Source organism: Chaetodon trifascialis, chromosome 3 (assembly GCF_039877785.1).
Source record: "Chaetodon trifascialis isolate fChaTrf1 chromosome 3, fChaTrf1.hap1, whole genome shotgun sequence".
NCBI lineage: Eukaryota > Metazoa > Chordata > Actinopteri > Chaetodontiformes > Chaetodontidae > Chaetodon > Chaetodon trifascialis.
The window spans coordinates 5870294-5897603 of NC_092058.1; the positions used below are offsets into that span (position 1 = coordinate 5870294).

The window sequence follows — 27310 nt, forward strand, 5'->3', positions numbered from 1 at the left end:
TCGGACCAAGATCCACACATTCATATGGAGATGTGGGACTATAAAGAGGAGGGATGAAGCCAGCAGAGATCACATTCTCTCCACAGAGACCTCTACAGCACAGAGATCCAGCCATGGCACCTACAATCACTGCAGCAATGACCAATTCTCAGGACCATCTGACTCTGACCCACAAGGTAAATTCAACATTCAACACGACTGAAATATTGTTAATTAGAGGTTGTCTTCATTCATGTTTACACTTCACTCCAGAATAAGTTGATTAATGACTTTGTTCTTCTCTCTGCAGCTCAGAAAACCTCTGGTGGAGAAGTTACGCAGAGAGCGAATCAACAGCAGCATTGAGCAGCTCAAGTCTCTCCTGAGTCCAGAGTTCCTCAAACAGCAGCCAGACTCCAAGCTGGAGAAAGCAGACATCCTGGAGATGACAGTTTGTGTCCTGAGACGACTGCAGCAGCAGCAGCAGCAGCAACAGCGAGCTGTGGACTCAGCAGCTGTTGATCAGGGCTACTTCAGGTGTGTCCGACAGGTGGAGCACTTCCTGTCCAGGCAGCAAGTGAAGACACAGTCCAAGAAAAGACTGCTGAACCACTTCAACAAGCTGCAGTCATCCTCTCATGACAACCTGAGAAAGGATGACGTCTCTCTGCCGAGCTCCACAGTCCAGACCAGCATCACCAAAGACAAGAGTCCAGTCAACAGCGCCCCCTGGAGGCCGTGGTAGTCACCTACACACTGGAGTTACTACCAGACAAACTCTGATGACCACATTGGTCAAAGATTACGGGACTGAACTCGTCTGAGTTTTATGAACGTGTTCTTCTGTGTGTACAGAAGGTTGTATTTTGTGTGTGTTTCTTTGTGCAAGATGACATTTCCTGAGGAAATGACAGCAACAATATCTTTCAAGTTTAGAAAGAAGATGTTGTCATGCATGTTGCATGAACCAAATCTGATTGCTTCAGCAATTAATATTATACCTCACTATACTACGTGTGTTGGTGGTATATGGTACCATTTGTTATATTTGACTGTTATTATCATTGTGATCAAAAAACGTGAACTGTCCCTTTTATGGACATATTGTCATAATGGACTTGACATCACTTTAATCTCTCTGATTACTCAAAACTGATCTGTTTTAAGATCCAAATATTTATTCTTTTGTTTGAAAAGGTCTGCTGAATGTCACAATTGTCCTGTGACACTTTCATTCGTCACTGCACCTCATGTGTTAGTAAAATATAATGCAATGGTGAGATTTGTTAACTCTTGATTAGTCATGATCATTTTGATCAAAAATCTTAATTGTGGACATTTTGTCACAAAGAACTTACTTCATATGAATTACTGAAAAATGATCTGTTTTAAGATCAATATGTTTATCTTTTTATTATAAAAGGTTTGTTTTGAAATTTAATGGTTTTTAGGAACAATGTAATCTGTTGTAAGGTCAATTTTTACCATTTTTCCTTTGCTCACAAAGTGAAAATGTTTTTATCCACTGGGAAAAAATCCCAAAGGACAATGAGTACTGTGTCCTAAAATACTGTAAATCAATTGTCTTTTATGAAGACAGCTGTTCATTTACTCTCTCTGAGTTCAGTGTCTCTTGTTGGAATCTACAAGTTGTTGTTGTGATGTGTCATCACCTCTAGATGACGCTTTCATACTTTATGTGGTTCATTGCGCCTCGTTGAATAAACAACATTTCCACATGCAAACCTTCTGGTCTCATGTCATTGTCTATCATTGTTATCCTCTTTATTTTGATGAAAGAGAGACTTCGCACATTTATTTTTTGATTTTCACTTAAATGATAGAGGCCATTATTATTATCGCTATCTTTGACTGACAAATCAAGATAAAAATTCAGCACGAACAGTAAATCTTCATGAAGAACGTAACTATTAAATGTAAAACTGAGCATCAGAAATTTTAATGAATTCTATTTAAGATGTTTTCATGTCACTCTGTTCAGGTGGAGTAAGTTCAGTCATTAAAATAACTGAGAACAATTTCAAATTCAAAGACAAATTTTCTGGAACATCCTCTTGGTATAACTATCAGTTTCAGGTGTTTAACGTCAAAAGTTTACAGTTAACAATTTCTCTCTTAAGAGCTCAGACTTTGTTTCTTCAGTGATGCAAAATAAGACACACTTCTATTGTTCCTCCAGTCAAAGCAGTGAAAGGACAGAGTGTGGGAAACCAGAGGAGACTCACTCACAGAGCCCCATGGGACAACTGAGCCAGACCTTTGCCCTGAAGGGACAAAGATTAAGAGGGACTCTGGCTCCCAAAACTGGATTTTTTAATCTTGCCTTTGGTCTTGACTGTTCCTCTCCTACAAATCAGCATTTCTGCTTTTTAGAATATTGTGAATGTAATGATGGTCTGTTATTTCTCTTTTCTGAGTTGTGTGGTTCTTGCCATAATATGGCTCACAACAGTAGTGAAATGGTGTTATTTACTGTATACCAACAAAACCTCAGCACAATCCAACTGATGGTCTCAAATGCCTTAAAAGGGAAGAAATTCCATTAACTAACTTTAGACAAGAGACACCTGTAAATTGAAAACCATTCTAGGTGACCACCTCACAAAGCTGGGTGAGAGAATCCAAACAGTGTGAAAAGCTTGAAAAGCTGTCAAAAAACAAAAAGGTGGCTACCTTGAAGAATTTAAAATATAAAACACGTTTTGCTTTAACACATATTTGTTGATTACATAGTTCTGTGTTATTTCACAATATCGATGTCTTCAGTGTTCATCTACAATGTGCTGCACATAATTCATATGCCGAGACAGTATTTAACAAAGAGAAATATCTAGATCACTTTTTGGGGGTTACTGTATTTTACAATGGTAAGCAAATGCAATTTTTACAGTCTGGGTTGTGTCCAGTGTCAGCTTCAAGACACATTATTATCTGAGCAGAAAAAAAAATGCATTTTTAGACGGCCCACCCTGATGTTCACATCCCAACACATCAAACAAATTTGAGATTTTAAAGCTTTAGAAAATTAATCACTTTTCTACTTATATCAGTTGTGGAATAAATAATAAAAGTGCCAGTTTTGGTTTTTAAAAGGTCTGCCCGCAAGGACTGTGCCAAACAGGAGGATCCGTAAAAAGTCCATTTGTCGAGGGGCACATGCCTATTGTTTGCTAATGAACGGAGTGTGGGAAAGCTCTCGAGAACAGAGTTGAGTGTCAATGACATCCATCCCACCAGCAGCCAAAGTAATTCCCCAAAGGGATTTGGCACACTTCAGGAAGCAGCTGCCCCTCAAGAAACCTCCCACCCGTGTGTGCAAAGTTGAAATTTCAATACAGATGATGGTCAGTTGTGACTGGATGATGAAAATGTATGCCAATGACTCAAAACTGAAAATTGGCGATAGGGATTTATTTGGATCAGACTTTGACACATTTTTCACCAGGATTTCAAATATTACAAACTGTCACAATCAGCCAATGGTGTGCTTTCCCTCCAGATGGTTGATGATGTCAGCCTCTGTTTCTATAACAACACACAGCCAGCATCTGTCACTGAAGTCCCTTTGTGGTTCACTGACCATACAGGGAGTAAGTGTGGGAAACTGAGCTCTACTTGTTACTCACACTGACTACAAGGCACATGTCAAAAGACTCTGCTACATCTGGACAGCTGCATGTTTACTGTCCTGAGATCATTTTAACTACCTGAATGGGCATCACACTGCTCTCTAACATCTTAACGTAATGTTCTAAAAAAATCTGGTGTTTTTCATTAAGTCAATGGAAAAACTTTAATGAAGTTTAAAAAACAAAATCTACTAAATGATCAGTTGACAGTAGAATGATTTCAGTAGATGTGTTTTAGGTTTTGGCTTTAAATTGTCCTTGACAATAAAGTTTTTGTATTATGCATCAATAACATATATGTAATTGATATATTGCACCATAAATGCTATTCCATCACGTGTGATGGGATGAGGAGCGTGTGCTCAGTCAAAGTCATTGATCTCAGCATCAGGCAGCAGATCTGCTCTCTCTACAGGGTCACCACTTTCCCAGATTCACACAGAGCTCTGTCAGTCTCTCTCCATCACCCCCCCATGCCTCCACCTGTTCCCCTGAGATCTAATCATTGTCCCACAGGCAATACCAGCATTCAATTTAAGTAATCCACTATTGTCTCACCAAGCTCTCTGATTGGATCAGACTGTGAGAAAGCCCGCTCAGACCAAGATCCACACATTCATATGGAGATGTGGGACTATAAAGAGGAGGGATGAAGCCAGCAGAGATCACATTCTCTCCACAGAGACCTCTACAGCACAGAGATCCAGCCATGGCACCTACAATCACTGCAGCAATGACCAATTCTCAGGACCATCTGACTCTGACCCACAAGGTAAATTCAACATTCAACACGACTGAAATATTGTTAATGAGAGGTTGTCTTCATTCATGTTAACACTTCACTCCAGAATAAGATGATTAATGACTTTGTTCTTCTCTCTGCAGCTCAGAAAGCCTCTGGTGGAGAAGTTACGCAGAGAGCGAATCAACAGCAGCATTGAGCAGCTCAAGTCTCTCCTGAGTCCAGAGTTCCTCAAACAGCAGCCAGACTCCAAGCTGGAGAAAGCAGACATCCTGGAGATGACGGTTTGTGTCCTGAGACGACTGCAGCAGCAGAATCAACAGCACAAAAGTCTTCTGAACCACTTCAACAAGCTGCAGTCTTCCTCTCATGACAACCTGAGAGAGGCTGACATCTCTCTGCCGAGCTCCACAGTCCAGACCAGCATCACCAAAGACAAGAGTCCAGTCAAAAGTGCCCCCTGGAGGCCGTGGTAGTCACCTACACACTGGAGTGACTACCACACAAACTCTGATGACCACATTGGTCAAAGATTACTGGACTGAACTCGTCTGAGTTTTATGAACGTGTTCTTCTGTGTGTACAGAAGGTTGTATTTTGTGTGTGTTTCTTTGTGCAAGATGACATTTCCTGAGGAAATGACAACAACAATATCTTTCAAGCTAAGAAAGAACATCTTGTCATGCATGTTGCATGAACCAAATCTGATTGCTTCAGCAATTAATATTATACCTCACTGTACTTCATGTGCTGGTGGTATACGCTATGGTACCATTTGTTATATTTGACTGTTATTGATCATTGTGATCGAAAAACATGAACTGTCCCTTTTATGGACATATTGTCATAATGTACTTGACATCACTTTAATCTCTCTGATTACTCAAAACTGATCTGTGTTAAGATCCAAATATTTATTCTTTTGTTTGAAAAGGTCTGCTGAATGTCACAATTGTCCTGTGACACTTTCATTCGTAACTGCACCTCATGTGTTAGTAAAATATGATGCAATGGTGATATTTGTTAACTCTTGATTAGTCATGATCATTTTGATCAAAAATCTGAATTGTCCTTTCAAATAATCACTTTATGTGATTATTGAAAAATGATCTATTTTGAGATCAATGTTTATCTTTTTACTGTAAAAGGTTTGTTTAATGTTGAACTGTCACAGTTTTCCTGTGACAATGTCATTTTGACATGTTGAGACTTAACTGAATTTATTGGTTATTAATGATGATGTGATCTGTTGTAAGGTCCGTTTTTATTGTTCTTTCATTAGTTCATGGAGTGAAAATGTTTTGGTCCACTTAGAAAAACCCACAATGGACAGTGAGTCCTCCAGTACTGTAAATCATTTGTCTTTTATGAAGACAGCTGTTCCTTTACTCTCTCTGAGTACAGTGTGCCTTGTAGAAATCTACAAGTTGTTGTTGTGATGTATCATCACCTCAAGTTAGAGTTTTCTTATTTTATGTGGCTCATTGTGTCTTGATGAATAAAAATAAACACTGCAAACTAACAATGTTATGGGTTTTTTCATTATTACAATGATGATGAAAAACAGATTTTCCACATTTCTTTTATTGATTTTTCTTTCTTATTTGATAAAGTTCTCTGCAGTGAACTTAATGACAAATATAACGATTATATGAAGCTCACACAGTACTTGTCCATCTTTAATGTAGCTGGTTACTGCAAATCTAAGCACAATAAATTTTAACTTGATTTCACTAATGTGCTGTTAACCTTAATATGCAATAACGAAGCATGGGAATGCGGTTCAATTAAGATACTGGATGACTAGGGATTATAAATATTACGTCACTCTGCTCATATGCAGTGAGATCATCAATCCAATTTCGAAAATACATTTCAAAGAGATTTTTGCTGCATCTTTATTTTGGCAGAAATGTCAATTTCAGTTGTTTAAATTTAAAAAGTTAAAAGTTAATCATTTTCCTCTTGAAAGAGGTCAGATATTGTACCTAACAAGAAGCACAATAAGACACACTTCCTATTGTTCCTCCAGTGGAAGCAGTGAAAGGACAGAGTGTGGGAAACCAGAGGAAGCGCACTCACAGAGTCCTGTAGGACAATACGTCCAGACCTTTGCCCTGAGGTGACAGATTAAAATAGAGCCTTGCTGCTACAACAGAAAATTCTTTACCTGTTTTAAATCATGGATCCAATATAAACAGTTTTTTCCAATGTGAAATATCACCTTCACAAGGTTTAGACATATTGCTGTTTCCTATGGACAGGGGCTTAGCAAAGTTAAAATGTAAAATAATATATAGAAATTTCACAAACATTTTAAGATTACAGCACTTTGACATTTTGAAACAAAACACAAGGCACTAGAAAGGAGAATATTATGTAGTATTTAAACAAGGGAGCCCAGTGGTTTTCTGACTGAATATGACCACAGCCAAGTATCACATGCTGACCTCAGTGTATATCGATATTTACATAAGAGGTATTTGATTTCAATGACATATGTGACGTCCCAGTTGGTTTCCAATTTTCACAAGTTTGACTTTATCTATATGTATATATATATATACACCTTTATACCGAGTCTTGCTGAGCTGTAAAATGTAAAAAGAAAAACTAAGAAGAAATTTAATGACCACCACATTTGAGGCACATGCCTTCATATCTGTCGATGGATAGAGTGTGGGAAAAGTCTCCACCAGCAGCACACTTTTCTCTAAAGGGATTTGGCACACTTCAGGAAACAGCTGCCTCAACCTCCCACCCTCCTCTATACGCTGAAATTTTCATTCAGTTGATGATACAAAGAACAATTCAGACTGGATGTTAAAAATGTTCAACAATAATCAAAAACTGATTAAAGATTGTGCAAAATCAGCTGTGTTGATTCTTTATGACAAACTTTTCATCATAATTTCAATGTCATAAAAAATGTCACAACCAGCCAATGGCATTCCTTCCCTCCAGATGGTTGGTGACGTCACGCTCTGGTTTTACTACAACACACGTCCAGCATCAGTCACAAAAGCTCCATTCAAAGTCCTTCTGGTGTTCATTGACCACAGCATTCAAGGAGTCAGTGTGGGAAACTGAGGCCAATGTCCTACCCACACTGACTACAAGCCATGAGTCAGAGGACAGAGCTACATCTGGACAGCAGAGTGATTGCCGTCAAGTTTGCTGTTAAATAGCTTTTCAATACATTTGGAGCATCACATTCTTTTTAATACCCTAGAGAGATGACTTTCTAAAACACAGCATTTTAAATAAAACAAATTCAGGTGGAAATTCAAACAAATAGACAAAACACAAGAAAATTAGGAAACACTGCAAGTAGCAAAAATCACAATGGTAACCATTTACAGGGGACACTAAAAAGTGTTCAATATGTTTGGGCACCACTGGGAATAAACATGGGAAAACAGGCATGTTCATACAGTGTATTTCACTTTTTAGAGCCCCCTGGGAACAGTTTCTATTGTCGTTTTGAGTATTTTTAGGGCATCTCTGGTCTATTTAGGTTTTTTTCTAAATGCTGCACGTGTTATCAAAATTTGTTCTTAATTTCCTTGTGGTTTGACAATTTCTATGTGTTTTCTTAAGCTACAATGCGTTACAATTGGCTACTGTAAAAATGGCATTATTTGATCTTTCAGCTAAATTTTAAGGTGTGGATCGATACAAGCATTTACAAACACAAACACACACACTCACAAAACTGATGTACTGATGATTTAATGCAGTTACATGTAAGCTGCAACTAACTGTCAATCTTCCACATGTGTGATGGGATGATGAGCGTGTGCTCAGTCAAAGTCATTGATCTCAGCATCAGGCAGCAGATCTGCTCTCTCTACAGGGTCACCACTTTCCCCGATTCACACGGAGCTCTGTCAGTCTCTCTCCATCACCCCCCAGTCCTCCATCTGTTCCCCTGAGATCTAATCATTGTCCCCCAGGCAATACCAGCATTAAACATGAGTAACCCACTATTGTCTCAACAAGCTCTCTGATTGGTTCAGACTGTGAGAAACTCCACTCAGACCAAGACCCACACATTCATATGGAGATGTGGGACTATAAAGAGGAGGGATGAAGCCAGCAGAGATCACATTCTCTCCACAGAGACCTCTACAGCACAGAGATCCAGCCATGGCACCTACAATCACTGCAGCAATGACCAATTCTCAGGACCATCTGACTCTGACCCACAAGGTAAATTCAACATTCAACACGACTGAAATATTGTTCATGAGAGGTTGTCTTCATTCAAGTTAACACTTCACTCCAGAATAAGATGATTAATGACTTTGTTCTTCTCTCTGCAGCTCAGAAAGCCTCTGGTGGAGAAGTTACGCAGAGAGCGAATCAACAGCAGCATTGAGCAGCTCAAGTCTCTCCTGAGTCCAGAGTTCCCCAAACAGCAGCCAGACTCCAAGCTGGAGAAAGCAGACATCCTGGAGACGACAGTTTGTGTCCTGAGACGACTGCAGCAGCAGAATCAACAGCACAAAAGTCTTCTGAACCACTTCAACGAGCTGCAGTCTTCCTCTTATAAGAACCTGAGAGAGGATGGCGTCTCTCTGCCGAGCTCCACAGTCCAGACCAGCATCACCAAAGACAAGAGTCCAGTCAACAGCGCCCCCTGGAGGCCGTGGTAGTCACCTACACACTGGAGTGACTACCACACAAACTCTGATGACCACATTGGTCAAAGATTACTGGACTGAACTCGTCTGAGTTTTATGAACGTGTTCTTCTGTGTGTACAGAAGGTTGTATTTTGTGTGTGTTTCTTTGTGCAAGATGACATTTCCTGAGGAAATGACAGCAACAATATCTTTCAAGCTAAGAAAGAAGATCTTGTCATGCACATTGCATGAACCAAATCGGATTGCTTCAGCAATTAATATTATACCTCACTGTACTTCATGTGTTGGTGGTATATGCTATGGTGACATTTCTTATCTTTTGATTGTTATTGATCATTGTGATCAAAAAACCTGTCCCTTTTACGGACATGTTATTATAATGGACTTTACCTCACTTTAAGCTCTCTGATTACTCAAAATTGATCTGTTGCAAGATCAAAAATTTTATCCCTTCTTCCTTAAAGGTTTACTGAATGTCACAATTGTCCTGTGACACTTTCATAATTCACTGTGCTTCATGTATTTGTAAAATACAATGTAATGGTGATATTTGTTGCCTCTTCATTAGTTATGATCATGTTGATCATAAATCTTAATTGTTCTTTCACATAATCACTTTATGTGATTACTGAAAAATGATCTGTTTTAAGATCAACATGTTTATCTTTTTATTTTAAAAGGTGTGCTTAATGTTGCAATGTCATTTTGACATGTTGAGAATCAACTGAATTCAGTGGTTATTAATGACAATGTGATCTGCTGTAAGGTCAATTTTTAATGTTTTTGATTTTGTTCACTGGGTGAAAATGTTTTGGTCCATTTGTACAAAACACTTGCAAAGGATAGTAACTGTAACTGTCCAGTACTGTAAATCATTTGTCTTTTATTAAGACAGCTGTTCCTTTACTCTCTCTGAGTACACTGAGTCTTGTAGAAATCTACAAGTTGTTGTTGTGATGTATCATCACCTCAAGTTGGAGTTTTCTTCGTTTATGTTGTTCATTGTGCCTTGTTGAATAAAAAACATTGCCAGATGGAAAATTTTCTGTTCTCATGTCACTGATTGATTAACCTCTTTATTACAATGAAAGAGAGACTTTCTATATGTAATTTTCATTATCACCTAATTGATAAAGGCCACCATTATTGGTCCTACCTTTGACTGACAAATCAAGATAAAATTCAACACATATAGCAATCATTTATCAGAAACATACCTGTTTGGGGTAAAATTATATACATTTAAGAGGTTCAACTGATACTTTTAGTGAAATGTCTCTCACCTTGATATGCTGCTGGTCAAGTCATCAAATGAAAGAAGTACAAAGTTTGCTTAAAAAAATGTTAATTGCACCAGTATTTTGGTGTGACTGACAATTTCATGTGTTTAACATAAAATGTTGAAAGTTAACGATCTTTAAAGAGCTCGGACATTGTTTCTTCAGTGATGCATAATGAGGCACACTTCTATTGTTCCTCCAGTGGAAACAGTGAAAGGACAGAGTGTGGGAAACCAGAGGAGACTCACTCACAGAGTCCTGTGGGACAATAGATCCAGACCTTTGCCCTGAGGAGACAGCTTAAAAGGGAGCCTGGCTCTTACAGAAGCTGCAACTTGTTTTAAATCAGACCATTATTGTAACTGCTCCTCAATGGCACGAATCAGCATCAACACATTTCTTTTTTTAGAGTAACTCCATCTTCCTTGAGTCATTTGCTCAGCCACTTCCAAGACGTGTCATATCACTGTTATGCCAATAATACACATGTCCACTCTCTGCGAAACCCAAAAACCTAACTCAACTGACCTCCCTCCATGACTGCTAAGCATCCACCAAAGAATGGATGTCTCTTAATTTTTTCCAGCTAAACCATGACAAGCAGAAATCCTTTTTACTGGTACTGATAACTTTTCCTCCGCAATTGATCAGTATGCTGCTCCATTTCACTCAAATATCAAATCAACTGCAAAGAATCTTGGTATCACCGTTGCTCAGTATGTGACTTTCAACCAACATGTTAGTAAGCTTGACCTGTCCTGTCTTCTTCAGTTCAGAAATATCCCCACAATCAGATTTATCTTGTCTTCGACACATCTTTAACTCAGAATGTACACTTTCATTTTCTCCCGCCTAGATTATTGTAATTCTCTCTACATGTGTCACGAGAGGGAACAATTACAGTTCACAGTTAGATCAGAATGCAGCTTCCAGGCTATTAACTTGAACTAGCCGACAAGATCGAGCTGATTTCAAATAAAGTACTGAGAGACCTTGCCCCAGTAACAATTCTGGTCTCCTTGTTCCGTATTGCACTTCTTGACCACTCTCATCTCGCCCATTTATCCATCCCTGGCTCCAAATGCACAATCCCGATCCTCTCAAATCATTGTCCCCAATCTATCTGATATGTTGACTCGTCAGACTGTTTCAGGCAGCCTCTGAAAATGCATCTTCATTGGCAAGTCTTGTTTAGATCTCCATTCTGGACTTTATTTGTTGTTGTTGTTTCTGGTTTGTTTCTCATATTGTGCTGTGTTTTATATTGTAATGTATTTTTTACCTTATTTATGTATTCCCTTTTATCAATTCATGTGTGCGAAGCACGTTGCAACTGTGTCTTTTAAGAAATTCTCTATAACTACAACTATGAGATTACTTACTTTCTTGTGAGAGTCAATATTTTCAGCACATTGTTAGAAAAGGCTTGTCACAAACGCAATGTAAGTCCACCTGTTATACATATTCAGTCTTAACAGTTTGGTTTATATCATTTCAGGGTATGTTTGGCATGTAACGGTACAAAAAAAATGTAGCAGCAAATATTTCAGAAAAGCCACCCTCCTCACCCACACTGACAACACATCACTGTCACTCTAATGCGCTCTTATCATTAACACCACGGACAGCGACATTTTGACAGAAGTCCAAACAGTTGCGTGCAACGTCCCCCCCCCCCCCCCCCCAAAAAAAACCATCCAACGGTAACGTTACAGCGTAACCGAAAAATAAAGCTAGTGGTGAAAAATAAAGTTCAAGGTAAGAGTTACTCACCACTAAACTTGAGGGTCGGTGGTGAACCGTCCCAGGAGAACAGATCTCACTCATCGCAGCTGTCCGTCTAGTGTCTCTCGCAGGCCGGCTCGGTTGGCGTTCACTTGTTGGGCTTCCGGTAGTGGAGCACGGTTCGGCAACGTCGACAAAAAAAAAAAAAAAAAAACTTTAAAATTCACGAATGGTAATGGTTGAGACAATGTCTGTTCTTCTTCCCTTTGTATAAACACATGGAGTAAACGTTGAGACGTGTTATGGTTTGTTGGTCCAAAAAACTCAGCCACTGAACCAGTGTTTTGAGGATGGACGAACCGAGCCGACTACACGGTACCGACGTCCGCCATTGGCCGTTGATTCGTTGGACTCGCGCACGCAGTGGCTGAATTTCCTCACTTCTGTCATTTGCTTCGTCTCCTAATATTTTTTCAGGTGTTGCAACTGACCTCCCTACCTCTGGTGTGAACTTTGACTCAGAAGAAGTTGAAAAGACTATCTTCTAATCTTCATTTTCGACCCGAGTTCGCTACCTTAATTTTGGCGCGAAGTGTTGTGGAGTCTACTTCCTGTCACATTAATTATGACCTGAGTGGACAAAATGACTTAATGAGTGGTTCCGCCCCGATGTTCAGACCCGGCGCACAAACATGAGATTTTCATTTTGTCGTATTAGTTAATCATTAATATGTCTGCAATCTGATGTGATTAATTTTAATTTCAACATATTGCTTATGTAGCCGACCCATTTTTTTTTTTTCTTTAATGGCTCATGTTTTTACCACTCTCCACCTTTGGTGCTGGACACTGCCAGTGTACAGGACTCTCAAAAAGTCAATTTGCAGAGGGGCACATGTCTATTGTCTGCTAATGGACAGAGTGTGGGAAAGCTCTGGAGTAACAGTTAAGTGTCAATGACATCCATCCCACCAGCAGCCACATAATCCTCCAGAGGGATTTGGCACACTTCAGGAAGCAGCTGCTTTCCCAGGACACCTCCCACCTCCATGTGTAGAGCTGAAATTTTGATTCAGTTGAATGAGGCATGATTATGACTGGAGGATCAAAAGGTGTGGCATTGTTTGAAAACTGGGGGAAAAACTCACTGAGATGAACGGTCATTTTGGTCAAAGTGGATGACAGAATTTCAAATATTACAAACTCACAATCAGCCAATCGTGTGCTTTCCCTCCAGATGGTTGATGATGTCAGCCTCTGTTTCTATAACAACACACAGCCAGCATCTGTCACTGAAGTCCCTTTGTGGTTCATTGACCATACGGGGAGTAAGTGTGGGAAACGGAGCTCTACTTGTTACTCACACTGACTACAAGGCACGTGTCAAAAGACTCATCTGGACAGCTGCATGTTTACTGTCCTGAGATCATTTTAACTGCCTGAATGGGCATCACACTGCTCTCTAACATCTTAACGTAATGTTCTAAAAAATCTGCTGTTTTTTATCAAGTCAATGGAAAACTTTGATATGTTTTAGGTTTTGGCTTTAAATTGCCCTTGACAATAAAGAAATGGAAATGCTGCAAAGTTTTTGTATTATTCATATATAGTAGTATAGTATAAATATAGTATCATATATGTAATTGATATATTGCACCATAAATGCTATTCCATCACGTGTGATGGGATGATAAGCGTGTGCTCAGTCAAAGTCATTGATCTCAGCATCAGGCAGCAGATCTGCTCTCTCTGCAGGGTCACCACTTTCCCAGATTCACACAGAGCTCTGTCAGTCTCTCTCCATCACCCCCCACCCCCCACCCCCCACCCCAATCCTCCACCTGTTCCCCTGAGATCTAACTATTGTCCCCCAGGCAATAACAGCATTCAGCGTGTGTAATCTACTATTGTCTCACCAAGCTCTCTGATTGGCTGAAACTGTGAGAAACTCCACTCAGACCAAGATCCACACATTCATATGGAGATGTGGGACTATAAAGAGGAGGGATGAAGCCAGCAGAGATCACATTCTCTCCACAGAGCCCTCTACAGCACAGAGATCCAGCCATGGCACCTACAATCACTGCAGCAATGACCAATGCTCAGGACCATCTGACTCTGACCCACAAGGTAAATTCATCATTCAACACGACTGAAATATTGTTAATAGGAGGTTGTCTTCATTCATGTTTACACTTCACTTCAGAATAAGATGATTAATGACTTTGTTCTTCTCTCTGCAGCTCAGAAAGCCTCTGGTGGAGAAGTTACGCAGAGAGCGAATCAACAGCAGCATTGAGCAGCTCAAGTCTCTCCTGAGTCCAGAGTTCCTCAAACAGCAGCCAGACTCCAAGCTGGAGAAAGCAGACATCCTGGAGATGACGGTTTGTGTCCTGAGACGACTGCAGCAGCAGAATCAACAGCACAAAAGTCTTCTGAACCACTTCAACAAGCTGCAGTCTTCCTCTCATGACAACCTGAGAGAGGCTGACATCTCTCTGCCGAACTCCACAGTCCAGATCAGCATCACCAAAGACAAGAGTCCAGTCAACAGCGCCCCCTGGAGGCCGTGGTAGTCACCTACACACTGGAGTTACTACCAGACAAACTCTGATGACCACATTGGTCAAAGATTACGGGACTGAACTCGTCTGAGTTTTATGAACGTGTTCTTCTGTGTGTACAGAAGGTTGAATTTTGTGTGTGTTTCTTTGTGCAAGATGACATTTCCTGAGGAAATGACAACAACAATATCTTTCAAGCTAAGAAAGAACATCTTGTCATGCATGTTGCATGAATCAAATCTGATTGCATCAGCAATTGTATACGTCAGTGTACTTCATGTACTGGTTGTACATGCTATGGTAACATTTGATATCATTTGATTGTTATTGATCATTGTGATCATAAACTATTACTGTCCTTTTTATGGACATATTGTCATAATGGACTTTAAGTATTCAAAACTGATCTGTTGTAAGATCCAAATGTTTATTCTTTTGTTTAAAAAGTTTGCTTCATGTCACACTGTCACAGGTTTCTGGTGACATCACATTTTCTTTAATGAACATTCATGTATTTAGCAGTTTTTAACCTGCTGTTATCACTCTGTGATAAAAACACTATGATCTGTTTTAAGGTCAGTTTTTACTCTTTTGAGTTTGGTCATTAAGAGCAATTTTTTGTCATTACAAAGACATCTGATCCTTTACTGAGGACTTTGTGTACAGCGAAATCTTGAAGTTGTGATGTGCGTATGTTCATCTATCATCAGAGCCTTTCAAACTTGATGTGGCTCATTGTGCCTTTTCAAATAAACCAACACTGCCATTCGAACATTTTGTGATTTCACATCATCTTGTCTCATGGTCTTTTAATAATGTCTAAATAATGCAATTTCTCAGCCCAGCATCCATTTTATACAGTTAAAATAGAAGTTTCACTCAGTGCTGTGCCTCTCTCTGTGGCTGCTATTACATTTTGACCCCATTACAATCCAGTCGTGATTATAAGACCACCAAATCACACTCCCATAAAAGGATACATGATACGAGATGTTTTTGACATTTTTCTGACATTTCTGTCTTATTTACATACATACATACAGAGAGAGAGAGAGAGAGAGAGAGAGAGAGAAGAGGTCAATCAACGAGTCAAAGACAAAGTGTCAAATATGATCAATGACATTTATGTTGACTCAACCTTTTCAAAGTTAATTGACAAGAAACATCATCCTACACTGAACTCACTGTCAAGAATCTCAAGAAATATTTAACCATCATTACCATCCACGCATATGTAAGGCACACACACACACACACACACACACACACACACACACACACACACACACACACACACACACACACACACACACACAGTTGCGGCTTGCAGACTTTCTACAAAATGTAAACACAAAAAATATTCAGATCCTTTAGTTAAGTAAAAGTACTCTCACCATACTGTGAAAATACTACAGTAGTATTTTTAAGTATTATGAACAATATGTATTCAAAGTACATTTTAAGTCTGAAAAGTATGAAAAGAAGTACTCACTGTGCAGTACAATGTTCTCTGTCAGTGTTTTACCATTATATCAGACGTTTTTGGATGAACATTACTGCTGCATTAACGTGTATTTTGCATTTTACTGCTGTAGATGTTTAAGGTTGGGCTCATTTGAACTACATTATATATTGTTGGATAGTTTAATCTACAGCAATGCATCATATTCTATAAGATCATCATGTGTTTTCAGTGTGGCTGTCCTGTGAGAACCACGTATCTCTTATCAGCTCAACTTTTCATGAGCTCAGAGTTTTTTTTATCTTAAGAAGTTGGAGAATTTTCTGAACCCATAAAGGAACATCAGGAACATCCTTCAGTTTATCAGAAACATTCGCAGTTTATCAGAAACATTCACAGTCAAAATCAGCACATCTGGAGATACATGGTTTTCACTTGGCGCAGGGTATCAAGAATTGTAATCTGAAAAGCAACTAAAGCTGTCAGAGATGTCGTGGAGTCGACGTATAAACTTGCATAAAATGGAAATACTCAAGTAAAGTAGCAGTACAATGAATTTGTATGTCAGTACAGTACTTGAGTTAATGTATGTAGTTGTATTCCATGACTGGGAAAGTTGTGAAGGCGGTCAGAAACTCAAGCAAACTCCATGACATTGAAGTTGTTAAAGATGCTTTAAAGTTGTTATTTGTGAGATTACTGTTTTTTCAAACAGGATCACAAACCGTTCTTTCATCGTGAGCCACGGTTTTTCACATTTCGTCTCTTGTCTGTCATTAGTATCTTGTTGTTTTTTGTTCATTATCTCTAGGTGGGTTTACCTTCCTGCTTGTCTCCCCTCCATCTGCCTCTTTCTGCTGTCTGCGAGGGGCTCAGGTTTCCCAGCTCCCCTCCTCTAAGCTCCCACACTTCCTTGCGTAAGGCCGAGCGTGCCCCGGTCACACGCCCTCCTCTCTCTCCGGAGCTGGGAGCCACGGCGACACACGGCTTCCCACACTTGCGTATGCAGCCTGTTCAGCTGCGCACACAATGGAAGTGTGTCTGCTCTCACAAAGCCTCAGGACGGTTCTCAGGCAGAGAGCCACTTCACAGACGAGCCATCTGGTTCGGCTGCAACTCACTGCTGAGACACACACAACACACAACTTTAAAACAGCTTCTTAGGAAATATATGATTATTGGTAATATCATATTGGGGTTTAGTCAATGTTTTATCTGCAGTGGCAATTAAAAGTTTTGTTGTCAAAGCAAGAAGAAAATGTTCTGTCCATTCACCCCATGGAAGTATGGTCGTATTTCCTAAATATTATACAGTTGCATGTCGTCACAAGGCTTTAGTCCATGTTGTACATCTGATTTTCGAGTAATTGATGCCACTGAGACACTACAGTGTTGTTTAGCTAACTGGAAAAGTCTGATTTACAGAGGGCCAGCTGTTTGATAAAGCTGTCATTTTAATGCTGTTTCTGTTTTGTACTCATATGTAGGGATGTTTGCTTGCGTGTGCAATCTTATCTTTTGTCTTTTTTCCCCTTTTCTCTGTCTATTTCCCATCCTTTTGATATATTTGCTCTTTTTAAAATGGACTAAGATGTGCATTTCCACCTCTCCATCACATTATCTGTTGTTTATGTTAACTTGTATTTTTTGCAAACATAAAAATCAAATCAAATCAGTGATAAATGTAATATTTTGTCTTATTTTAATTCCACATCCCTCGTTAACTGTCATTAAAGGGTCTTTGCTAGGCGTCACAGAAGGAAAAATTTTCCCGTGTCCACTTGAGGAGAAACATTTTCCCACTGACCTCGCTGATCTGTGGCACATAGAGAAAGCATCCCACCTGTTCTGTGTGACAGGCATTAAATTAACTCCATTGTCCCGAGCTCCGAGCCTCCTGATTGGCTGAAATGCAGCATAAATGCAGAGCGGAGACGCAGATGTCATCAGAGACGTCCTCTGAACCTTCGCAGGCAGCAGCAGCACTTCACACTGCAGGAAGCAAACCTTGAAATGGCTCTTTACGCAGACCTCGCTCTTCAAGACAGCGTGAAGGAGCAGCTCTTCAGGTAAGCCAGAGCTACGTTTCTCAAAGCAGCTGTCAGTCATCGATCTGTTCCTGGTTGTTTCAGTCCTGTAAAGGCTTTTATTTCATGGAGTCTTGAATTTGTTTCTGTCAGGTGTAAACTCCACGTGTTGGAGAGGAAATGCTGCACTGGAGTGGAGAAGCTGAAGGCTCTGATTGGAGAACACCTGCAGAATGGGATCCCTGTTTCAGACATCCTGGAGAAGACCAAGTCCTTCCTCACTTTGAGGAAAGCCCTGCTGTCACACAGCGGCTACTCCAAATATTCCAGGGACATTTTGCGTCTGTTTCCCGATGCAGAGGAAGACTTGGCTCCACTGTGCTTTTAATGACGACGAGAAAGATGAGAAATGGACGATAAGGAGTCTCTGAAGCGGCTCTGTGAGTGTTGATTGTAGAGAAACGCATCGTTTGCATTATGAAAAGCATCTCTGCAGAACCCTCACATGAGTGGGGTGAATTTTGAGGAAGAACACCGGATCACACTGGAGATGAAGACGTCACTGGCAGAGACGAAGAGTCAGTAGTTTGCTGTTAAAACATGTTGTGCTGCTATTTGTGGGATTTATAACATGTTGTGGTCGAAGCCCACAGAAGATAAATCCTGTGTCTAAACTATGCAGGAATTAGTTGCTGATGCTTGAACATTAAGGAAAATGTTTCTACATTTTTATTGATTAACTGCAGTAAAATCTGCTTAAAATTTGAAGCCAAACAGAGCACCTAATCTTCCTGTGAAGGTACTGTATAAGCTAATAATATTGTGTGATTGCAGTTTGCATACAGTGTCTTACTGCCTTGCTTCAAGGTATAATGTATCTTAAACACCAACCTTTCTTCTGAAAAGGGATTTTCTTATTGTTTTCTGTATGCCATGTATGCATATTTCATGTTGTTCACCATTTTTATTTTTATTCATCCAAAGTGGATTGAAATATGTTTTGACCTTTTATCAGATTTCAAGAAAAATAAATATGTAAGAGATTTAAAGAGAGTCTTCTCGTGTCACCTCACTGAAATCAGTATTGGGGGATGCATCATGAAAATATTCATGTTCTACCAAAAAGAGAAAAAAATGGAAAATCTTGGGGTGGATTTTCCTGTCAGTTTACACTCCATGAACAGCAGCAGTAACTCTGTTAACGTCACCACCACTCATGTTCAGGCAGGTGACGAATTACATTTACTAACTACTACAGTATATTTACCTCTGACTGTTCATTCTACACATGTGCACAATCCTCTGCACTTAACTGTTTGTGCACATCTGGTTCGACACTAACTACATTGGTGACACAGCGGTAACACTGTCGCCTCACAGCTAGAAGGTCCTGGGTTCGATTCCTGCTGTGGGTGCCGGGGGCATGTCCTCCACCATGCCTTCGGTGTGGAGTTTGCATGTTCTCCCCGTGTTCACCTGTGGGATCTTCCATAAAATGAACCCCCCCTCTAAAAACATGCATGCAAGATCACCACCTGACCAATGGTCAGGTGTGACCAATGGTGACAACAAAGAAAGTGGGGCAGCCCACCGCTCCTGGATGGGTTAAGGCAGAGGAAAAATTCCACCATTGCATGGCGTGTGTGTGTGCATGTGTGACAAATAAAGGGGATTGTCCCTCTGATTTCATTGACTCAGTACCAGTAATTTGTGCAGTGATGATAAAGATGATTTTCATATAATAGAATAGAATAGAATATTATAGTAATAGAATAGAAAGGAAAATGGGAACATAATTGTGGAGAAACATTCAGCTGCTTGTACAAAGGGCAAAAAAAAAGGGCAGCGATGGTTCACTGTATGCTATGATGAGCTGTATTAGCTGAATTCTGTATTATGAAGTTCCCATTCACCAGATTTATGCCCATTTCATACTGATGGGAGACTGATGTGTCAGACATGGGGAATCTGTGACAGCCTGACACCTTATTATTATGTGACACTATCGTTTGAATTGCTTATTACGGATGATGGAGGGCTGAACCAGCAGCTGTCTGACTGCCTACCAGCTTATTATCCATCATATGTTTGTAATTATTCCCTACACAAGTGAGGAGTGGTCACTTTTACCAAAAGATGATGTTACTGAGACATCTGGCTAAGCATGAATTCATCAGCTATTTATCCACAACATCACCAAGTGATCTCCTGTTTTAAAAGACACTTTGAAATATGCAGTAGGTTAAGATCTGGAGCTTTATGCCTGTGAGCAGCTGATAAAACATGAGTACCTACACGAGTATCTTACAAAAACAAGGCAAGCAAATGTTTGTTTGTTTTTTTTGTGATTGTTTTAATGCGCATCACTTGGCTTGAAGAGATACATTCATTGTGAGACATTTCCCTTCACTGAAGGTATGAGTGCTGTCACTCACAGAGTTAGAAAGCAGCACATTTGTCTTGATGATTTTTTCATACACAAAATGAATCTGCTAAAAATGCAGACAGTTGAGATATCAAAAAAAAAAAAAAGATATATCAGAAAGTACATTTCAATGAATGTGAACATCACATGTAAACCTGAAACATGCTCGACATGATTAACTAAGTCTCCTACATGGAGAAAAGGTACATACATCATTGTCGATGTCGCTGACAATGAATAGTCGTTCTCATCGGGAACAATAATGTTTACTTCACAGAGTAACACATGAATCAGAAATAAGTATCTTTGATGTACAAAATAATAGCAAATCTGTTGTCTGTAAATATCACAGGAACACAGGACCTTTACAAAAGGTATTAAAAGTGAAAAGTTGCAATAGTATGCAATAACTATTCAAACCACAAGAATGAGATCAAGCACAGCTGCTCGTTCGAGCTTCACTCCTGAGATTCACTTGTTTGTGAGTACTTGGGTGTCTACCACGGCCTCCAGGGGGCGCTGCTGACTGGACTCTTGTCTTTGGTGATGCTGGTCTGGACTGTGGAGCTCGGCAGAGAGAATTCAGCCTCTCTCAGGTTCTCATCAGAGGAAGACTGCAGCTTGTTGAAGTGGTTCAGAAGACTTCTCTGGGCCTGTGTCTTCATCTGCTGCCTGGACAGGAAGTGCTCCACCTGTCGGACACACCTGAAGTAGCCCTGATCAACAGCTGCTGAGTCCACAGCTCGCTGCTGCTGCTGCTGCTGCTGCTGCTGCAGTCGTCTCAGGACACAAACTGTCATCTCCAGGATGTCTGCTTTCTCCAGCTTGGAGTCTGGCTGCTGTTTGAGGAACTCTGGACTCAGGAGAGACTTGAGCTGCTCAATGCTGCTGTTGATTCGCTCTCTGCGTAACTTCTCCACCAGAGGCTTTCTGAGCTGCAGAGAGAAGAACAAAGTCATTAATCATCTTATTCTGAAGTGAAGTGTAAACATGAATGAAGACAACCTCTCATGAACAATATTTCAGTCATGTTGAATCTTGAATTTACCTTGTGGGTCAGAGTCAGATGGTCCTGAGAATTGGTCATTGCTGCAGTGATTGTAGGTGCCATGGCTGGATCTCTGTGCTGTAGAGGTCTCTGTGGAGAGAATGTGATCTCTGCTGGCTTCATCCCTCCTCTTTATAGTCCCACATCTCCATATGAATGTGTGGGTCTTGGTCTGAGTGGAGTTTCTCACAGTCTGAACCAATCAGAGAGCTTGGTAAGACAATAGGGGATATTGCACTGTGAATGCTGTCATTGCCTCAGGGACAATAGTTAGATCTCAGGGGAACAGGTGGAGGACTGGGGGGGTGATGGAGAGAGACTGACAGAGCTCTGTGTGAATCTGGGAAAGTGGTGACCCTGCAGAGAGAGCAGATCTGCTGCCTGATGCTGAGATCAATGACTTTGACTGAGCACACGCTCATCATCCCATCACACACGCTGGAGAGTGATAATGATCATAATGACGTTACATTTGAGTTTTTATAAAACAGAACATGCCTACACCTCTGTTTATACTGCCAAACTATGTGGCCACGTGTCACATAATAACTATTCTCTTGTTGGTTTCTGTCTGGTGATGTTGCTGAATCTGCAGATAGTGCAGTCGTATTTTTCTTTAGGTACGCTCCTGGATGAAATAGCTTTCAAACACAAATCACCTTATCGACAGCTGGATGAAGATTTCTGCTCATGCTTTAAATAAGGTTTGATTTCAGCTATTATAAACAAGCCTTAAATTCAAATTCATATTGCACCATAACCAGCACCTAATCAATGCAGGAATAGACTCCCTGTCATGCATAAACAGCGTGGAATGCAGAGGGACACTTTGCATATCAAGGAGGAAGAAAAATGTTCATTAATCCTGAGCATGTCTGCATTCCTTATGGACATTTTACAAAAGCCCGGTAATGACGGGTCTTGATGACAGGAATTTCCATTCAGAGGCAGTGAGACAAAACTCGTAAACTGACTCCATAATTAATGTGATGTGCAACCAGACACACTTCTTTTGTTCTTGAAAGCAGTGAATGGACAGAGTGTGGGAAAGCAGGGAAAACTCACTCACAGAGCCCCAGAGGGACAATGGAGGCCGGCCAGACAAAGACGTCTGTGAGGGGGGCAGAATTCTTTACTACTGAATTTTAAATGACATTTTTTACTCACTAAACATGACAGTATGTATATTTACATCATATTTTTCACATGTATGTATTATTAAAAAATCAAAAATTACTCACTGTGACAATTTGAATTTCTGTTGTTTGTTGAACAAAATTCAATTAGATTTTCATTAAAATTCGATGATGCCAAATGATCAAATTTTTATTTAATTTATAGTCCTACAGTATTATAGCCAAATGTTTTTATAGTTGTCATTATTTTTTTATTTGTTAATATATTTTAAACCAAAAATGTATCTAATTAATCCTTTAAATCAAGAAAATATGGTCACGCCTTACTTTAAACCCCAAAATTGCATCTACAAGCTATATATAAAAATTGAAAAATAAAAAATATTCCAGATATAAGAGTTTATTAATCTGTTTATCAATATCTAGCCCTCTTTCTGTGGGCACCCATAAGTGGAGGCTGGTGTATAAACGTACAATGAATGATAATATGCTAAAACTAGATTATATGATATAGTATATATATTCATTTACAGTACTTTAATGACATTTACAAATTTCCCTTATACCTGCTTACAGCAATAGTGTGTTATAAACCATTTATCAAATGATTATATACTACTTAAAAATGCAAACTTGAGGGTTAAAGTAAGTTGCTACCAAAAAAAAAAACATAGTTAAAAGCTCTATATAATTATGTGGTTCATTACATTTAGTTGACTTGGTTACATCCCCAGGCAAAATATTTGTGTTTATTTCTCCTGCCCTCTTCTCCTAATTGAAGCGAGCGTCTAAACAGCAAACTTTGGCCTCAGGGGAGAGCTGGGAGCTGCTTGTGTGGGGCTGAATTAGCATTTAACAAGGCACATGTCTATTGTTGAGTGGGAGCTCTGTCAATGGACGGAGTGTGGGAAAGCCGCGAGAGGCAGAGTCACAGTTCAGTGTGATTAGCATCCTTAACCCCACCAGCACCTGACGGCTCTCCGGGGGGAGTTGGCACACTTCAGAGGAAGATTCTGTTCTTTCTTCTCTCTTTTCTTTCTCTGTCTGTCTGTCTCCGCTGCCAGCTTTCTAACTTTTGCCAACTTCAGCTCCCCTCTTGTTGATCAGGTCATCGTTTCAATACAAGCCTTTTTATTCATTCTATTGACGGATGCCAAACTGCCAGGGCAGTGTCGCCCTTACAACAAGCGATATAAAGAGTTTTGTCTTGCTTTATGTTTTAACATACGTGTACTTTTGTCTGAATTCCATGTGTTTTAAGAAACATCCACATAAACTGACTCACGGTAACTAGCAGATAAAAGAAGACATTTTTGTTGGAGTTTGTTGTAGAAAACATTAAAAGGGAAGTGAAGAAGTACTCAGATCTTCTATTTAAGAGAGAGTAGTAATACCACAGTGTAGAAATACTCAGTTACAAGTCAAAGTCCATTCAGTTTTTTTTTTACTTTAGTAAAAGCAGAAAAGCATTAGCATTAAAATATACTTAAAGTACCAACAGTAAAAGTACTCATAATGCAGAATATTGAATTATAATCGATGATGCATTCATGTGTTCATCACTTTAATGCTGAAGCTAGTAAAGGTGGTTTAACACTTTATATAGTTTATCTGCTCGATAGTTTATTGATTCCCATCAGGGATCAATAAAGTTTAGTCTTGATCTACAATAACACATAATAATGTATTTATTGATTGCATGTTGTAATATCGAACTAAATCTGCATTAGTAGTAACTAAAATGATCAAAGGTGTGTTGTCGGATGGAAGTATGAAGGAGCACAAAATGAAAATACTCAAGAAAAGTACAAGTACACCAAAATTGTACTTAAATAGGCAACTTTCTATTCAAATCCTCCACATTAAAACTCAGCCACCGTCATTGTTACTTTCTGGCCTTTAAAGTCGTCAATAATGCTGTCAGACTCCTTTATGGTTACTGATGGCAGCTCCCAGGATTCATTGTGGGAAACCTTAACTGACTCGTTACTCACTGGAACAGCAGTCACAAGACAGAAGACACATCTGGATGACTTTCAGCTGAATGAGTTTGATTTTACTGATCGTCTCATCGCAACATGAACAGAGCTTGTATGAACTACTGTAAAAACTTGTGGCTGGTTGCAAGATAGTTTTAGTGTGTGTTTACTTAAAAACTTCAATATTTAATGATCATTTATGATGAATAAATGTTCCAGTTTTTTTTTTTTAACATGGTCAGCTTCAAGGACTGATACTTGATTTAATAGCACAAATTCAACAGCACCTCTGAGCCTCTAAGGAATGTGAGTGTTTTTCACAGTGAGGACAATTGCACAGTCACTCTCCCACGTGTGTGATGGGATGATGAGCGTGTGCTCAGTCAAAGTCATTGATCTCAGCATCAGGCAGCAGATCTGCTCTCTCTACAGGGTCACCACTTTCCCAGATTCACACAGAGCACTGTCAGTCTCTCTCCATCACCCCCCAATCCTCCACCTGTTCCCCTGAGATCTAACCATTGTCCCTGAGGCAATTCAGCGTGTTGCTGCTCCACATGCCTTATTGTGTCACCGAGCTCTCTGATTGGCTGAGAGTGTGAGAAAGTCCAGCCAAACCAAGACCCACACATTCATATGGAGATGTGGGACTATAAAGAGGAGGGATGAAGCCAGCAGAGATCACATTCTCTCCACAGAGACCTCTACAGCACAGAGATCCAGCCATGGCACCTACAATCACTGCAGCAATGACCAGTTCTCAGGACCATCTGACTCTGACCCACAAGGTAAATTCAACATTCAACACGACTGAAATATTGTTAATAGGAGGTTGTCTTCATTCATGTTTACACTTCACTTCAGAATAAGATGATTAATGACTTTGTTCTTCTCTCTGCAGCTCAGAAAGCCTCTGGTGGAGAAGTTACGCAGAGAGCGAATCAACAGCAGCATTGAGCAGCTCAAGTCTCTCCTGAGTCCAGAGTTCCTCAAACAGCAGCCAGACTCCAAGCTGGAGAAAGCAGACATCCTGGAGATGACAGTTTGTGTCCTGAGACGACTGCAGCAGCAGCAGCAGCAGCAGCAGCAGCAGCAGCAGCAGCAGCAGCAGCAGCAGCAGCAGCAGCAGCAGCAGCAGCAGCAGCAGCAGCAGCGAGCTGTGGACTCAGCAGCTGTTGATCAGGGCTACTTCAGGTGTGTCCGGCAGGTGGAGCACTTCCTGTCCAGGCAGCAGGTGAAGACACAGTCCCAGAGAAGTCTTCTGAACCACTTCAACAAGCTGCAGTCTTCCTCTGATGAGAACCTGAAAGAGGCTGAATTCTCTCTGCCGTGCTCCACAGTCCAGACCAGCATCACCAAAGACAAGAGTCCAGTCAGCAGCGCCCCCTGGAGGCCGTGGTAGACACCTACACACTGGAGTTACTACCACACAAACTCTGATGACCACATTGGTCAAAAGTTATCAGACTTATTCTTAAGTGTAATGGAGTGTTGTACTTCCATTTGCTTTTTGAAATGTATTTTCGAGGAAAAATGAATTTATTTTAGTGAAAATATTGAGGAGCGCAACATTGTATTCTATGAATAATACATCTAATACATCTATTGATTTATTAATATAATCAGAAATTGGCCAATACTGGTCAGAATTATCACACCTGCCTTTAAGTCCTGTAAGTCTTCTGCACAAAGAGTGATGTAGTGACAGCAATTAGCAAATCTCTGCTACTTTCTGGTAGCTTGTTTTCCATTTTGATGTACTTGATTAACTTTTTACTTTGTAAAACATTACTGATCCACGTTGGGTCTTGAAGTCACCTGTTCTATCATCAACGTGTCTGCTTGTGTCAACAGCACAAATGTACATCTGAAAGTTATGTTCTCTCAGTTTAAGAGAGTTGGTCCGCTTTGTTTAGGTTGAACTAAATGATTTTCTGTCTCTTGTAAAGACACTGAAGCAGTTCACTCTATCTGAGTACATCGTCTAAAAGTATTACCGTGATGCATCATCACCACTTGTGCCTCTTTGATGTGACCCATTCATTTTTTTTGAATAAAAAACATCAACTGAAACTCAAGCTGTGTTATTTCATTCTTTACAACAACCTTAACTGAATGCACTGACAATGCAGGGATTGTATTATTTATAGGGCTCCTGTAATGTTTGATTGCATTACTTTAAAATGACTGCTATTGCCTCCATCCCTCTGCAGTCTGCTGTCGATTCACTCATTGAGGACACTTTAAATGAGCATTACTCTCAAGTGGTTAGTTTATGTATGTGCCATTCAACACAAAAACTGTGAAACTGTTTTTCTCTTTCGTTTTCCCTTAAGTAGCTTACCTTAAAATATCCATTCTACCAACACATGAAAATAACACGCATCACTTATACAAATTTCCCCACAATTAGACTGACATATTTTGATATTTCTGGAAACTTTTGAGATCCCCACTGGAAATAAAAAAAAGCTCTGTGGATGTGGACAAAGTGTGTCTGCACAGCAAAAGTTTGTTATGAGCTGAGCCACAAAGAGTGTATGGCTACAATAATTACCTCCAAGTTGAAAGAGCAGAAAAAGAGTCATTCATATAAATCTGTAGCAGCTTCAAAAACAAATAATTTACTATGAACCACCTGACTG

The 27310-nt window shown here is 39.9% G+C and overlaps 5 protein-coding genes across 6 annotated transcripts; 4 read left to right on the forward strand and 1 right to left on the reverse strand.

The window, feature by feature from the left end:
- Positions 1–53: 53 nt before the first annotated feature.
- Positions 54–26735, forward strand: LOC139329336 (transcription factor HES-5-like). Of its 2 annotated transcripts, XM_070959608.1 has the most exons (3): positions 54–176; positions 290–481; positions 25771–26122. In XM_070959608.1, the coding sequence occupies exons 1-3, from the start codon at positions 54–56 to the stop codon at positions 26065–26067; spliced, it is 612 nt and encodes a 203-aa protein (XP_070815709.1). In that variant the 3' UTR covers positions 26068–26122. The 2 variants fall into 2 exon arrangements, with proteins under 2 accessions (XP_070815709.1, XP_070815708.1); XM_070959607.1 differs by lacking the exons at positions 54–176; positions 290–481 and adding an exon at positions 25346–25453 and having other exon boundaries at positions 25567–26735.
- LOC139329262 (transcription factor HES-4-like) lies at positions 4279–5891 on the forward strand. Its single transcript, XM_070959465.1, has 2 exons — positions 4279–4401; positions 4515–5891. The coding sequence occupies exons 1-2, from the start codon at positions 4279–4281 to the stop codon at positions 4845–4847; spliced, it is 456 nt and encodes a 151-aa protein (XP_070815566.1). The 3' UTR covers positions 4848–5891.
- LOC139329295 (transcription factor HES-4-like) lies at positions 8461–10056 on the forward strand. Its single transcript, XM_070959508.1, has 2 exons — positions 8461–8583; positions 8697–10056. The coding sequence occupies exons 1-2, from the start codon at positions 8461–8463 to the stop codon at positions 9027–9029; spliced, it is 456 nt and encodes a 151-aa protein (XP_070815609.1). The 3' UTR covers positions 9030–10056.
- Positions 14032–15358, forward strand: LOC139329338 (transcription factor HES-1-like). Its single transcript, XM_070959610.1, has 2 exons — positions 14032–14154; positions 14268–15358. The coding sequence occupies exons 1-2, from the start codon at positions 14032–14034 to the stop codon at positions 14598–14600; spliced, it is 456 nt and encodes a 151-aa protein (XP_070815711.1). The 3' UTR covers positions 14601–15358.
- On the reverse strand, positions 20422–21673 carry LOC139329164 (transcription factor HES-5-like). Its single transcript, XM_070959337.1, has 2 exons — positions 21551–21673; positions 20422–21437 (listed from the first exon to the last, which is right to left on the reverse strand). Exons 1-2 carry the CDS (start codon positions 21671–21673, stop codon positions 21000–21002), a joined length of 561 nt encoding a protein of 186 aa, XP_070815438.1. The 3' UTR covers positions 20422–20999.
- Positions 26736–27310: the final 575 nt, after the last annotated feature.